General features: G+C 40.8%; 1 protein-coding gene across 2 annotated transcripts; it reads left to right on the top strand.

The window, feature by feature from the left end:
• Positions 1-922: 922 nt before the first annotated feature.
• On the top strand, positions 923-13,116 carry pak2b (p21 protein (Cdc42/Rac)-activated kinase 2b). Of its 2 annotated transcripts, none has more exons than XM_084067089.1 (15): positions 923-1,196; positions 2,427-2,737; positions 2,881-2,987; positions 3,651-3,801; positions 4,538-4,569; positions 4,842-4,955; positions 5,742-5,877; positions 5,985-6,048; positions 6,981-7,029; positions 7,731-7,843; positions 8,549-8,666; positions 8,958-9,057; positions 9,168-9,364; positions 11,252-11,389; positions 12,126-13,116. In XM_084067089.1, the coding sequence occupies exons 2-15, from the start codon at positions 2,548-2,550 to the stop codon at positions 12,210-12,212; spliced, it is 1,596 nt and encodes a 531-aa protein (XP_083923215.1). In that variant the 5' UTR covers positions 923-1,196; positions 2,427-2,547; the 3' UTR covers positions 12,213-13,116. The 2 variants fall into 2 exon arrangements, with proteins under 2 accessions (XP_083923215.1, XP_083923214.1); XM_084067088.1 differs by having other exon boundaries at positions 924-1,196; positions 2,524-2,737.
• The last annotated feature ends 1,272 nt before the right edge of the window (positions 13,117-14,388 follow it).

Genomic DNA, 14,388 nt, shown 5'->3' with positions numbered 1-14,388 from the left:
CCTTATATTCTACAAGTAGGCTAACTCTTTTTGAATTGAAACATTTTGGAATCACCAGAGACTAAACATCAAACTGTAAAGCACTACATTTTATGGATCTGCTCTTGACTTACTAAATACTGTAGCATACCACATTCACAGCAGCACATTGTGTAATGAAAATATTTTGTAATCAACTTGTAAGATATCTCATATTTAGATAACTATTATCATCCCCAAAGCTGTGAAAATGGTTTTATATTACCTGCTGTCTTTGTACTGTTTGTCTATTCTGCCTGTAGTCTGTTTGCTTGACATCATTGTATTGTCAAGCCACATTTATTTATAAACTGTAGCACATTTCATAATAAACTCAACACAGCTTGTATTAACCCCATCCTTCCACACTTTCACAAGGTACAGTATTTATGACAGTGGTTCTCATAGTGGGGTTTGGGGGCCAGGGGTCCTTGAGAGGGCTATTTCCACAATGTTTTCCTCTTTTTTATATTATTTGACAATTTGGTCATTGTTTGACCAGTTTTTACTATATTATAGTTTGTTGACTACTTTTGATGCAGCAATGGTCTTTTCTTCTTTCTTTTTTTGTTGAAAAAGGTCTTAAAAGGCCTTAAATTGTCACTTCACTGTCATCTGGGGCCCCCCAAATCATGTGGGGAACCCCCTGGGACTATTATGAGCAAAACAATACGTTCTCACGGTTGCCTTCCCAACCACAAAACAATGTGATACTACATCTCTCTGTGTGTATGTGAGTGAAAGAAATGTGTGGTGTGTACAGTCGAGCAGTGGGGCCCCCTACACACACACACACACACACACACACACACACACACACACACACACACACACACACACACACACGGGACAGATTCCATCCATTGGATCCAGTGGTCGGTAGTCTCACTGTAGGGCTGGGTCGGTAGTTCCGCTTCCCCTGCCTTCCCTACATTCTCCCAGCCAGTCAGCCTGGGCCGGACGGGACGGACGGACAACACAGAAGAAAAGTTCCACTGTGTAAATAGTGTATTTTCCCCCACTAGAGATCATCTGGATCGTCCCTCCCCGCGGTCCCCCCGTGAAATCAATACACTTTAAAGGAGTTTAACAAACGCCTGTGTTTTGCCGTCGAGGAGAAGGAGTTGAAGTATAAAGTTGGGATCAAGTGGTGCTGGTTGTGGTGGAGTGTCTCTCCGGTGAGTTGTTGGACAAATAAAGCTCTGCTCCGGTCAATACATTACAGCAAGTTTAATAGAAATGTCCTCCTCCCTCCTCATCCTTCTCCTCCTCCTCCCCTGGGGGTAAACCTAGATATCCGCAGTGATCTTCGATCACCCGGCTTGTGATCGATAACGGTGATCTCTTGATCCGATCTGATCGCATCTCACACAGATTTAACAGAGCTAACGGTATTGTAGCCTGCCATGCTAATGTTAGCATGGTAGCTATAGCACACTTGTTGGCTAGTAGTATGAAGTAATGCTAACGTCAGCTTTGCTAAAGAAAACTCCCAGAGCCCCTGAAGGGATGGATGGGTTCTTCTGCTGCTGTTCACCACCGTTAAATCACTGGAATGGCCCTCCGTATGATATATAATAATATAGAAACAAACTAGTAATTATGGATTTGGTTTATTGATTAAGTGAAAGTGGTCCTTATCTTTGCTCATCCACAGAAAGAGTAGATGTCTATGTCTGTCTCATCTGGCTAGTTCTGTGGTTCTCTTCACTTTTTCAAGTCAATTCAATTAAAAAGTCAATTCAAATGGGGGTGATTGTCAAATAGTTTGATAATCACCCCCATTATTATTAACTTATTGTGAATAATAAAATACCTGTGAAATATAAACCTGCTCCCCAATTAGCTGGGGGTCCTGAATCCCTTTAGCAAGTTGAATAGAAATGTTGGGACATGGATTGTAGGACACAAATATGTTCCTGTCCCTCTGACCATTTGTTTATTTGTCTCCTTTTAAGCTATCTCAAGCCTGTGATCTTTTATTTGCATTTCACCACAAACTGCCATGGTTGTAAACTTGTGTATTCAGTATTGATATTCTTTGCTACATAATGTTTAAAAACACTTTTAACCTGATGTCCCAATCTGGGCATGTCATTAGAGGCAAAAAAAAACTGTCAAACAAAAAAAATCAAATAGCAGATCTACAAGCTCACTACAACTGTGAGTAGATCAGGTATTTGTCGTACTGTCTGCAATGAACAAAGTCTATAGGGCTTAAGTGGGTAATAGGTGTGAGTAGCTTTTGAGTGAGTAGCAGTGGTCCTCTCATGTGTAAACAATATGATGTCCACTATTGGTGACATTTGGTTTTCTTCCAGATATCACTGGCGCTTCCTTTCTCATCGTCTTTTCTGTCCTCGTCCTCTGCACATCTATTCCCTCCCCCCCCCCCTCCCTCCCTGTAGACTTGTCGTATCTCTCGTCAATGTGAGCGCCAGCCCCACTGCTCTGTCGCCCTGTTAACTCCCCCACTGTGCGTCCCCCTCCTGTCCCCGAATCAAGCCCTCCTCGCGACATCCCGGAGCCATGTGTGACAACGGAGATGCCGAGGACAAACCCCCCGCTCCTCCGGTCCGGATGAGCAGCACCATTTTCAGCACTGGTTCCGGCAAAGACTCCTTGTCGGCCAACCACAGCTCTAAGCCCCTGCCCTCTGTCCCCGAGGAGAGGAAACCTCGCAACAAGATCATCTCAATCTTTTCCGGGGCTGAGAAAGGTGAGTGAGGGGTCCACAAAGACCTGAGGCAGATTCTACAAAATGTCAAAAAAATCGACACAGATACTTTCCCGTTTATAATAACAATAAATAACAATTTAGATTTCTTAAATGTTCTAATTTCTTTGCTTTTCATCTTCCAGGCGGTCGTAAGAAAGATCGGGACAAAGAAAGGCCAGAGATCTCGCCGCCTTCCGATTTTGAGCACACCATCCATGTTGGTTTCGATGCTGTCACTGGCGAGTTCACTGTGAGTTTTTCCACCTTTTTGATGTCTGCCCAGATGCGTCTTGATATAAAAAAAATAAACGGCTTAAATTAAAGCATGGTGGTGTTGTGCTAAAGTTTATAATACATATTATACTGTACATAACACTCACTGTATTTCACACTGTATTATGAGTGTGACAAATATGCTTCGAATGTGTGTTACTGTCAGGAGAGCCTTTTTTCCATTGAAACAATTGCAAAAATAGGAAGGCCACAGTGTAATGAAACACATCTGGAGATCTGAAAGGCTTGCTCGTTATTGTCATATATTTTGTTCTTTGTCACTCACACCTGTAACAGACAGCTTCATTTTCATCTCCCCCAACCACAGTGTGTATAAAATCTGACACCACTCATCCAAAAACACACAGGACGTCACATTAAAGATGCCCCAAAATCAGCTGTAAACACATTCACAACATGCATCCTTCTGTGTTAAAAGCAGGGGTTATCAAACTTTTTTATACCACAACCAAAACAAATGTTTTGGCACCTTCCCGCAACCCCACTTTGGGTCGCGACCCATGGTTTGAGAACCGCTGGGTTAAAGATACCCTAACATTAGTTGTAAACACATTCACAGCATGCATCCTTCTGTGTTTAATCTTTGCTGCATTTAGAAACGTTCCTCTTCTATACACAGGGTATGCCAGAGCAGTGGGCCCGGCTCCTGCAGACCTCAAACATCACCAAGTCGGAGCAGAAGAAAAACCCACAGGCTGTCCTTGACGTTCTCAAATTCTATGACTCTACGGGCAACGGCCGTCAAAAGTACCTCAGCTTCTCTTCTTCTGGTGAGGTCCTAGAATGTTAAAAAATGCCACACTGGGCGCTTTTGCATGTCTACAACACGTTATAGCCTCATTGGCCTGGTGTGTCAGTCAGCAATATTCCAAGTTTGAATAATGACATCCATATCTAGCTGACAAATAAATATTGTCATCCCATTTCCTCTTTATTACACATTACAAGGCACACGGGGCGGCCATAGCTGAGTGGTTAGTGAGCCCGCCTAGGGAGCCAGAGGCCCTGGTTGCCCCAGGTTCGATTCCCGGCCAGGTCAGCATATGTGTCGATGAAATGAAATTTGTCCCTGAGCAAGACTCTTAACCCCTAATTGCTCACAATTTTTATGCAAGAATTATCCTATCCTTATCCTTACACAGACCAATGATAAAATGTAGAATGCTTTAGATGCCGGTGTTCTTGTGTTGGCTTGTTCCTTTTCATTAGTAAACTTACAAACCCATCAATTGCGCTTCCAATGAACGTTAACGTTACTGCCCTGAAATCAAGTTTGTTAAAGTCTCTGTCAGCCACCGGGGGGGGGGACTGCTAAGAGCATCTATGATGAATGATTGGGGTTTTGCTTCAAAGAAAAACCTGTTCTCTTTCATTTACTAGCCTTACTGTATAATGTAGCTCTGAAGAGACCATGTGTATATATTTATGTGCCTGTTTTTACATATTATTCAAACATTGTTTGTTTTCTCTCTCTCCCTCTCTCCCCTTCCTTTAATTTATTCACAGAAAAAGATGCATTCACTCCAGGACCTCAGTCAGTAAGTATGACGAGGTCTTTTAACCGTCACGTTAATGTATGCTGTGAGTTCAGCTGTAGGGTTGGACAACTGAGATCGACAATATTTCCAAGATAGCCTATTTTCGATAGTTGGACTAGACATGCGAATGAACCATACAGTAAATGCACCAATGATCTTGTCTCAGAGACCCTTAATGCATGATGTCATCGTCAATTGGCACAACCGTATTCAGCTACCTATTTTCTTCATTCTTCTCTCTCACTCTCTCTTTCTCTCTCTGTCTTCCACAGCCTGTCAAAAAGGGCGCTGAGCCTTCGTCACCCAATATTAAGGACATTGATGATGACGATGAAGATGAAGCCCCCCCTCCCATCGTGGCACCGCGACCGGAACACACAAAGAGTGTAATTAACCCCATTGGCTCGCTACATGCAACTTCATTGTCATGTTCACTATTTATACATTTTTAGGCATTTTGTTTTTGTTGTAATGTCCCATAACTGAACCACATCTGTATCCAACTGGGATTTAACTTTAAAATAAGAGTCTCCTACTGAGACTCCTATTGACCGATGAGCGGCCATCAAATTATTGGCTTAGGAATTCGACAAAAACAAAGAATCTTCAATTTTGCGCCAACATTCTATATCATCAATATTGTAAAGCAGCCCATTCTATGCCTGACAGGTGGTAATCACAAGTTTATCATTATTTCTTATTGTATGCAATTTTCTAATTTACTTTTATGTTGTTACTCTAATTGGCCTGTGCATTTAGGCATGTCACAATTATTACATAATTGCCCGATTGCAATTATTTAAGATAATTGCAATTATCTGGCATAATCGTAATAATAATTTCTTCAAACATTTTCCAAAGAATTACAGAAATTGCAGTGCTACGTCACGTAGTTATTTAAAAACTTGAAAGTTATTAAATAATTCAGTCATTTCTTTGTATATTTAAGTTATTTGTCATATCTGCCCTGTGCAACTTTTGTTTATGAAGCCTAAAAGCCAAACAAAATGTATTCTTTATTTTATTTTTATTTATATGATCCAATGTTCAGTGCCAAAAACACAATTGAATTGTTCTTCGCAGTTATGTGACAATTAATCATCAAGTAAAATGTAAAGACTGTGACAGCCCTAATTGATTTTGTCACTCTAATTGGCCTGTGCATCCTGTAGGTATATACTCGCTCTGTCATCGACCCCATACCTGCTCCAGCTACATTTCCAGACGGAGACACTGCCGCCAAGGGAGGCTTGGACCGGCAAAAGAAGAAGGGCAAGATGACTGATGAAGAGATCATGGACAAACTGAGTAAAGATCGTCTCATATCTGTTGGAACCAATTTTACATTTTGGATTATCTTGTCAGCTTATGAGTCACTGTTTGTCTGACATGTGTGATTGCATTTTGGCTTACAGGAACTATAGTCAGCATTGGAGACCCCAAAAAGAAGTACACAAGATATGAGAAAATTGGCCAGGGGTAAGTGCAGATTAATCCATGGTTGACTTAGCGTTTTTGTGAGCTGCCAGCGCCTGTCTGCCATGCATTTCTGTGGTAAAGACACGCTGGTGTGCTCCTCTTCCCAGCTGTCGGCATCTGGCGAAGTGCCAAACAATATTTAAACTTTTGGAGAGGAGTGCCCCTCATTTGATCCTCCTGATTGTGAATCATTACCACAACCATGAGAAGTCCATGTTTCTTTTTGTTTCAGCCAAGCTATTTGTGTTAATAACACAGATGACAGGACGTTTGAGCACAGCAACGGTTTATAGGTTTGAACGTTGCAGGCATCAATAAACGCTGTATGCGAGCGCTCTGGACATTAAATCCAAAGCGCTTCTCTAAAAAAAAAAAAAACGCCTCCTGTTGATATGGACCCTTATGCTGTTTTTCAGTTCCTTCATTCTTTTTTTAGGAAAAGAAATGAACAACTAAATATAAACGGCTCAATCACAGAACCGTCCAATAGCCACTCACAGGAAATGCACTCTAATTCAACTCTAGTAGGTGTGACCAATTGGCTGCCAGTTAATATCAACAGATAAACATAAAATGAATATGAAATGAGTGATCAGCATATTTTGATATACTAGTTTGAATTAGCAAAGTAGAAAATATGCATCGTTTGCGCAATCTGTTATTCACCAAGCAGTGTTATATACTATATACTATTTTCGTATTTATAAATTATATTAAATAAATTACAGGGGCAGCGTACCCGTGAACACAGGATATTACAGCATTCATCTGATTTGTGTTGGTCTGATCGTGCCTGATTATGCATTATCAATGACTTTACTCTTGTGTGTGTGTGTGTGTGTGTGTGTGTGTATAGATACCAATGTGCTTGCTTGTTTCTGTAAATGTGCATAAGCGTAATTACTAACCTATAATATGACTTCCTCACATAGGGCCTCAGGAACAGTATTTACAGCCATTGACGTTGCCACAGGATCAGAGGTAAAGGTTGACTAAATTTATATTTAGTCAGTGTCCTGCAACTAAATATATATCAGGCCTAATGTGACAGGAAGTGTATGGCCGACCATGGAGGTAATGAGTTGTGTAGAAATGATCATTGTATTTAATTGTAGTCATACGTAAATGGACATTTTCTGATATTAATAGTTGCCTAATGCAGTGGTTCTCAAAATCCCAAAATCATCCCAAAATCGATTTTGGGGTGGTCCCCACATGATTTTAGGGTGGTCCCCAGATGACAGTGAAGTGACAATTTAAGTACGTTTAAGGCATTGTTAATACCTCAAAGAAAAGGAAAAAGACCATTACTGCTTCAAAAGTAAGTAACTATACTATAAAAACTGGTCAAAACATTGGTGAAATTTATCACATAATATAAGAAAGAGGCAAACATTTTGAAAATAGCCGAATGCTAGGTGTTGTGATCTTGTAGATCTGCTATTTTCAAACTAAATGTAATGCCTCAACTCCTACCTTCCAAGTGCTTATCAGGGTGGGGGGTCCCCAGTTCAAATATGATTATTTTGGGGGGTCGTGGCCTGAAAAGGTTGAGAACCATTGGCTAATGTATACATAGTATATTTAACATAATGTCCTAAATGAGGCAGGAACGGTCAATTTATACCTTTAACTCTCAGGATTTTGCTGTGTAATAACTGATGTGATTCTTCTGATCACAGGTGGCCATTAAACAGATAAACCTCCAGAAGCAGCCAAAGAAGGAACTGATCATTAATGAGATTCTAGTCATGAAGGAGCTGAAGAATCCTAATATTGTCAACTTTTTAGACAGGTAACTGAACTGTAATAACTCTTGTGGTTACACGCACATCTTAACCACTTAAACCCTCCATTCTTAGTGAAACGGACCTGAGTTGCAACTGTACTTGGACCACTTTTTCCATCTACACAAAAACATTTTAAAAAGATGCTCCAGTCACTTCATTCTACTGCCATATTTGTACTCAGTGCCTGATCATCTTAACCCATTCAATCTGGGAAAGCATTTCTGTCATTTTAGATTTCTTTGGCTATTATTTCAAATATAGCAGATCTACAAGCTTGAGCTTGTAGATCTGCTATTTTTGAAAAATCTTGAACATTTTTGCAAATGTTTGAATACATATGTTTTAAGCGGACATTTGTAACTCAAATATTTGTTTCTGGGGGTCCCTGGAACAAAATATTTCACAAATGTTTGCTTTAAAAATATATATATTGAAAGATTTGCAAAGAGAATCACGATAAAAAAATAGCAGATCTACCAGCTCATATCGCGGCACTCAGTGCCACGCTATGAGTTTGTATATCTGCTATTTTTGAATAGCCAAAGAAATAAAAGAAGTAAGAAGTAAAATGACACAGATGCATTCCTGGATTGAATGGGTTAAGTGATCAGATGGGTGGGCAGCGCACATTTTTAGAGCGTGACATTTCTTTTCTGACAGAAAGCCTTGAAGGGAGACTTTGACCAACTGCACTTGTTGTGTGTCCCCAGCTTCCTGATGGGGGAGGAGCTGTTTGTGGTGATGGAGTACCTGGCTGGTGGCTCCCTAACAGACGTGGTGACAGAGACCTGTATGGACGAGGCCCAGATCGCTGCAGTCTGCAGAGAGGTGCAACGGTTAAAATCTTAATTAGTCTCTGATCCCAATTTCGGCATAATTTAGATTAATAAAATAAGTGGTTAATTGATTTGTTGACGTTCATACAAAATGTTTTTTTATAGATAAAAAACACGCTTCTCGGTTATTCTATTAATCAAAAAAATATTCGATAGAACAACCCCTAGAGAAAGTAATGGATAGTTACAGCCCTACACTGCATCTCAACTCTCCCTGCATGTTGAAGTGCGTATACCTTCCCTATGTGTCTCATGTAGTCTCTACCCACCCCTGTGTCTGCAGTGTTTACAAGCCCTGGAGTTCCTGCACGCAAACCAGGTCATCCATAGAGACATCAAAAGTGACAACGTCTTACTGGGAATGGATGGCTCTGTCAAGCTCAGTAAGTCATTGTTATTGGCCTCAATGTGGATTGAGCACAGCGCGCAGATCGTCCTGCGATGTAGTGTAAATCCAGGCTTAACTCTGAACACGTCTGTCTTCGTCCTGTAGCGGACTTTGGCTTCTGCGCCCAGATCACCCCGGAGCAGAGCAAGCGCAGCACTATGGTGGGCACTCCTTACTGGATGGCTCCTGAAGTTGTGACCAGGAAGGCCTATGGGCCTAAAGTGGATATCTGGTCCCTGGGTATCATGGCCATCGAGATGGTTGAAGGAGAGCCTCCATATCTGAATGAGAACCCTCTAAGAGTAAGTAAAGAGCTGGGAAGGTTCCAACTTCTCTCATGTGAAGAAGTTTGTGTTATATTATGTGCATTGTGCAGTCGAGATCTGGTGTAGAGTTTGTATCAATGCTAGCCAAAAGGTTCAGGGCTACCATCTTGATAATATGGTATTCAAAGAGCTGTGGTGAAACAGGGAAAATAAATAAATTAGATAATTAATTAATGAAATACTTTGAATATTAATTATGTCACATGGTAAGCTAAACTGTGGTAAAATAAATAGATCAGGTAAACACATTACTGGGTTTAGCACAAGTTAGGCTGCGCCTTAGAAAACGGTCCTTTGTTTGTCTTTCTCACTGGTGCGGCAGTCAAGGCAAAAAGTCACATAAGAGCAGGAAAGGATTCACACACAGGAGTAGAGAGATCAGACTATAGGTCTTGGTTGCATATAAAACATCTTCTATAAAATATCCAGGGCTGAACACAATCAAGAAGACTTGATAGAACACACCTGAACACATCTGTGATGTGTAGTGCACTAGTGCTCTTGTATATAGATAAATAATGCCAATGATACATTTTGTATTATTCTATTATAGATGTATATCTTGTGTATGTCTATATACAGGAATGTGTTCAGTTGATCTGTTGGCTATCACAGATGTGTTCAGGTGTGGTCTATCAAGTCTTCTAGATTAAGTGCACCCTGATTAGAGTAGAATACACGCCGCTCATCCACTGTGTGGACTGAAATGTGTACCTCACTCTGTTCAGTCCTATCTCTTTTAAAGAAGATTTTTATATGCAACCAAGACCTATAGTCTGATCTCTCAATTCCTGTGTGTGAGTCCTTTCCTGTTCTTATGAAACACCTAACTAGGAAACAAGCCCCAGAGCTGCTCAGTATCAATCAGATGCACCCACAAGTACAGTCTGAGAAGGTTGCTTTTTGTAGTATTTCCAGGCAGGGCATTCAGGTTGGTGCAGGGGTAAAGTTCCGGCCCCCCACCGTGGATACTGGTATTTGATTCCTCAGCTTTCCCTCCAGCTTAACCGGGCGCACCAACCAACACAATTGGCAATGTTCATGGGTGGGGAACCTGCATGGGAGGCCGATCTCTGTCTCGGCACTAGCAACTCCTACAAGTTGGCCGGGGTACCTGTTCGGCAGGGAGTAGAACTGGGAGGGATTGCATGTTCCCATTGTGCGCTTGTTAACTTAACTTAGATCTGATTTGTTTTATGAAGTCTTAACAGAAAAAAGTCACATGGAATCCGATTTTCACAACTCCGCCACATTCAGCTGTGGTTTCAAATGCGATTCAAATCTGATTTCTAAAGATGTGTCTCAGTCTGAATGCTCTAACCTGCTCTAACCACCCAGGTCGCATATCTAACTGTCCAAAACGTCACTTGCAGCGTGACCCAAGTGCCACTGTCATCATTAGGGAGCGCGAGAATTGATTTTGATCTACGAGTGCGAGGGGTAATCGTAATGAAAACAAAACAATAGCGGTATTATTTTACGGAAGAAATGGCGTGTTGAGATAAGTCCATTTTCCACCGTTTTCATGCATGTATTTGTGTTTATGTGTCTTTTGTTGTTGGCGCTTGTGTATTATGTTGCGTTTCTTGAACGTAAGCATGCGACTAGCGCCTACGTCATAACGTTACGTCATTACCACAGCAACAAAGCAAATAGGTTGCGCAGGGCGGCTCTGGTTGACGTTGTTTAAATCAGTCTGAACACACAGATCCGATCTGATCACTTATAAATAACAGTGTGAACAGTCAGTCCTAAAGATCGGATTTGAGACATAAATCGGATTTGACTGCAGTCTAAACAGGGCTTATGTTGCCTGAACAGAGATTTGTCCACCCTTTTGATTCAGCTGTCCTCTTTCACCAGGCTCTCTACCTGATCGCAACCAACGGCACCCCTGAGCTTCAGAATCCAGAGAAGCTTTCTCCTATTTTCAGAGACTTCCTGAACCGTTGCCTTGAAATGGATGTGGAGAAGAGAGGCGGAGGCAAGGAGCTGCTGGCGGTGAGCATACTTCCTATTAATGGCTTTTATTTACTTTCAACCTGGCATCTCACTTTTTAAAAAATTCTCACAGAATTTCTAAATTGCGGAAATAGCAGATCTACAAGCTCGCAATGCAACACGTTGTGAGCTTATAGATCGGCTACGTTCGCTATACATTTCATATTTCTGTAATGGTGTGTTTGATGTGCATACGCTTCGATTACCCAAAGAATCAAATGAATGTATAATTCATAGGATATTGAATACTAAATAGAGCAAAGATAGAGAAAAGAAAAATGGACCGTTAATCTCCTTTTTTAGGGACGTTGTGGAAGGAGAAAAATAATTGACGTTTTCGTTATTATCAAGTATAAATCAGTCTTAAAGGAGTAGTTCACCCAAAAGATTACTTATTTTTTTATCAATTACCTACCCCTTGAAGCCTGGAATTCATGGAGATGTTTTTCTTTTTGTCACATTCCTTAGCCGATAATTTGATGGCCAGCGGAGTCTACTCAAACAGTTCCCTACTGAGTCTCCTATTGACGATGACCAAATTATTGGCTTAGGAATGCGACCAAAACAAAAAAGAAACTCCATGAATTCAAGGCTTCATAGGGTGTGTAATTGATATAAAATAAGATTTTTTAGGGGGTGAACTACTCCTTTTAAGTGGTAAAATTGTGATGACTGTTTGCCACGGTATCACCTTAATTTGGATGTAGTATTTAACACCAGATTCCTTCTCGTCCAGCACCCCTTCCTGAAGCTGGCCAAGCCTCTCTCCAGCCTCACACCACTCATCCTGGCGGCCAAGGAGGCCATGAAGGGCAATCGTTAGTCGAACCAGCAGCCTATACCCTGCCTTCCCCATGCTGTGCACACATCTGTGCCAACTTGTTTAGGTTTTGTGCCAGACAATAGGCTGAGAGTGACCCTCCGCTCTCCATGCACCAGCCTTATAAGCCCTGACAAGCCTCACTGTGAACAAGACCAAAAAACCAAACAAAAACAAATCCTAGAGCCACAACGCTGTCCACATGAACTGTTGTTCTCTCTCAGATGTCAGAAGACAAGTCAAACAAAAGAAAAGTGCTTAGTTTCAGAGTCAGGCGTAGTTATTTTGTACAACAAACCTTTTTTTTGTGTTAGGGCTAGGCTTGTATTTAACTTGGAATGAAGATGATGCCTAGTTCTATTTAGTGTATTTGTTGTTTTTTAATCGACTGCCTTAAACAAATGCAAAATGTTGCCTAATGTATTGTTGATTGTGTCAATGTTTCTTTCCCATGATTTTTACATGTATGGTGATCGTGTATGGTGTATGGTGTGGTATTGTACATGTACCACACCATACACATGTATGGTGATCGTGATTTATGTTTTTGACAAACCTACTGTACCAGTGTTGTTCCCTGTATCATTAGCCTCTTGATAGCAGAGGTGCACCTTACAGGCAAATTAAATGTTAGATGACAGGGTTTATACATTCACCTTTATTGTTCTTATTAAAAATGACTGGTATGTTGAATACTGTCCTTTTGTGTTCTTCCGAATTGTAGCTAAACAAATGCGCTTTTCCCATGTGTATATTGTGTACTTTAAAATTAGTTGGAAATGATGGCTGTACCATTGATTAGCCATCAAAGGCTGTAGGTAAAGGCGATGTATATTGACTGTTTCTTTATGTTTTTGGATGACTAACAACTGTGTCTGCAAACTCAAATAAATGCAGCTGTCTTTGACTCGTGACTTGGGTGTCAAAATGATTGAATGTGATGTGTTCTGTAGTTGAATATTGGGGGAGATATTCTAGTGAGGCTCATCTACTCCACCTTGTCTAGCAACACGTTCAGTGGATGTAAATATAATCTACATCAGCAAACTACTCCAACGCCTCTTGGATTTGTAGGATGGTCTCATCCTTCGCCCGCAACTGGTTTGCAGCTGTTTGTCTTTTCTTCTGTGGCTTTAAAGACGCACTGAAGTGACATTTTCGGTCATTTTATTTTGAAGGTTCAGCCTGAAACGTCGGCTTAACGACTCTAAACCAATCAGAAGGTTCCATCCCTTCAGGCTATGGGACGTTGGATCTTAATCACTTCAGCTGTGTGCAACACAGCTAGTGTTTGTTTACAAGTGAGAGCGAGAGAGACGGCCAGTGAAGCACGTTTGCTACTACCTGGCTTATTTCTAACCTATAATGTTTTCAGATACATATTTTAGTGTGCAGATGAAGTTTAAAATGAGTAATACACTCATCTTCAATGAGATTCAAAACGGAGTATCTCTGTAATTAAAATCAGCTGTGTTTGAAGAACGTGCAGCTATGGGAATCAAACAGGTGCATGTAATCAAGATTCTTTTATATTCATGAAGGCTGCGTTATGTCATCACGCAGCACGTTTTCGTTTACAGGAAGTAATTAAGATTGGCTTTTTAGGGACTTTAGATGCAAAAATACACAAATGTTTTTTCTTTTTTTTGGGCATCTATTGTTAGGTATGCCCATATGATGACCACGGATATGCTCTAAAAGTGTGAAAAACATATTTTTCATTTCACTACACTTTTAAACTTCTGTTTCTGCTGCTTCAGTTTCTTAGTGTTTGCATTCTAGATGCCCATGTTATGTTCCTCCCCTCTCCCAGGAAAAGCATCCAGTTGTTGGGGCCACAGGTTGAAATGAAAAAGGACAGGGTTGTTGCCGTTGTCAAGGGATTCCATGAAGGTCTAATGCAGTGAGGGGTTGAAGTTTACAAGGCCTGGTTGCTGCCCGTGTAATTGCTGAGGTAAGAAGAGGCAATCTCAGGAGTTGAATACTTGTGATTATTCTCGATTCATGATTTTGTCTGAATGTTGCTACATATCACTACTATTCTATTGTTACATATTTACTCATTTGAGCCGACGGTACGATTTCATGCTAAAAATCACTTAATCGCGTTGGAGATAAAGTAAACTATTTTCTCAAATGTGTAAATGGTATTCAAACCCAGGAAAGCAAGTCATATCGT

The sequence above is a fragment of the Gymnoscopelus microlampas genome, assembly GCF_963454915.1.
Source record: "Gymnoscopelus microlampas genome assembly, chromosome: 9".
In the NCBI taxonomy this organism is placed as follows: Eukaryota; Metazoa; Chordata; class Actinopteri; order Myctophiformes; family Myctophidae; genus Gymnoscopelus; species Gymnoscopelus microlampas.
This window is presented reverse-complemented; position numbering and strand designations above follow the sequence as displayed.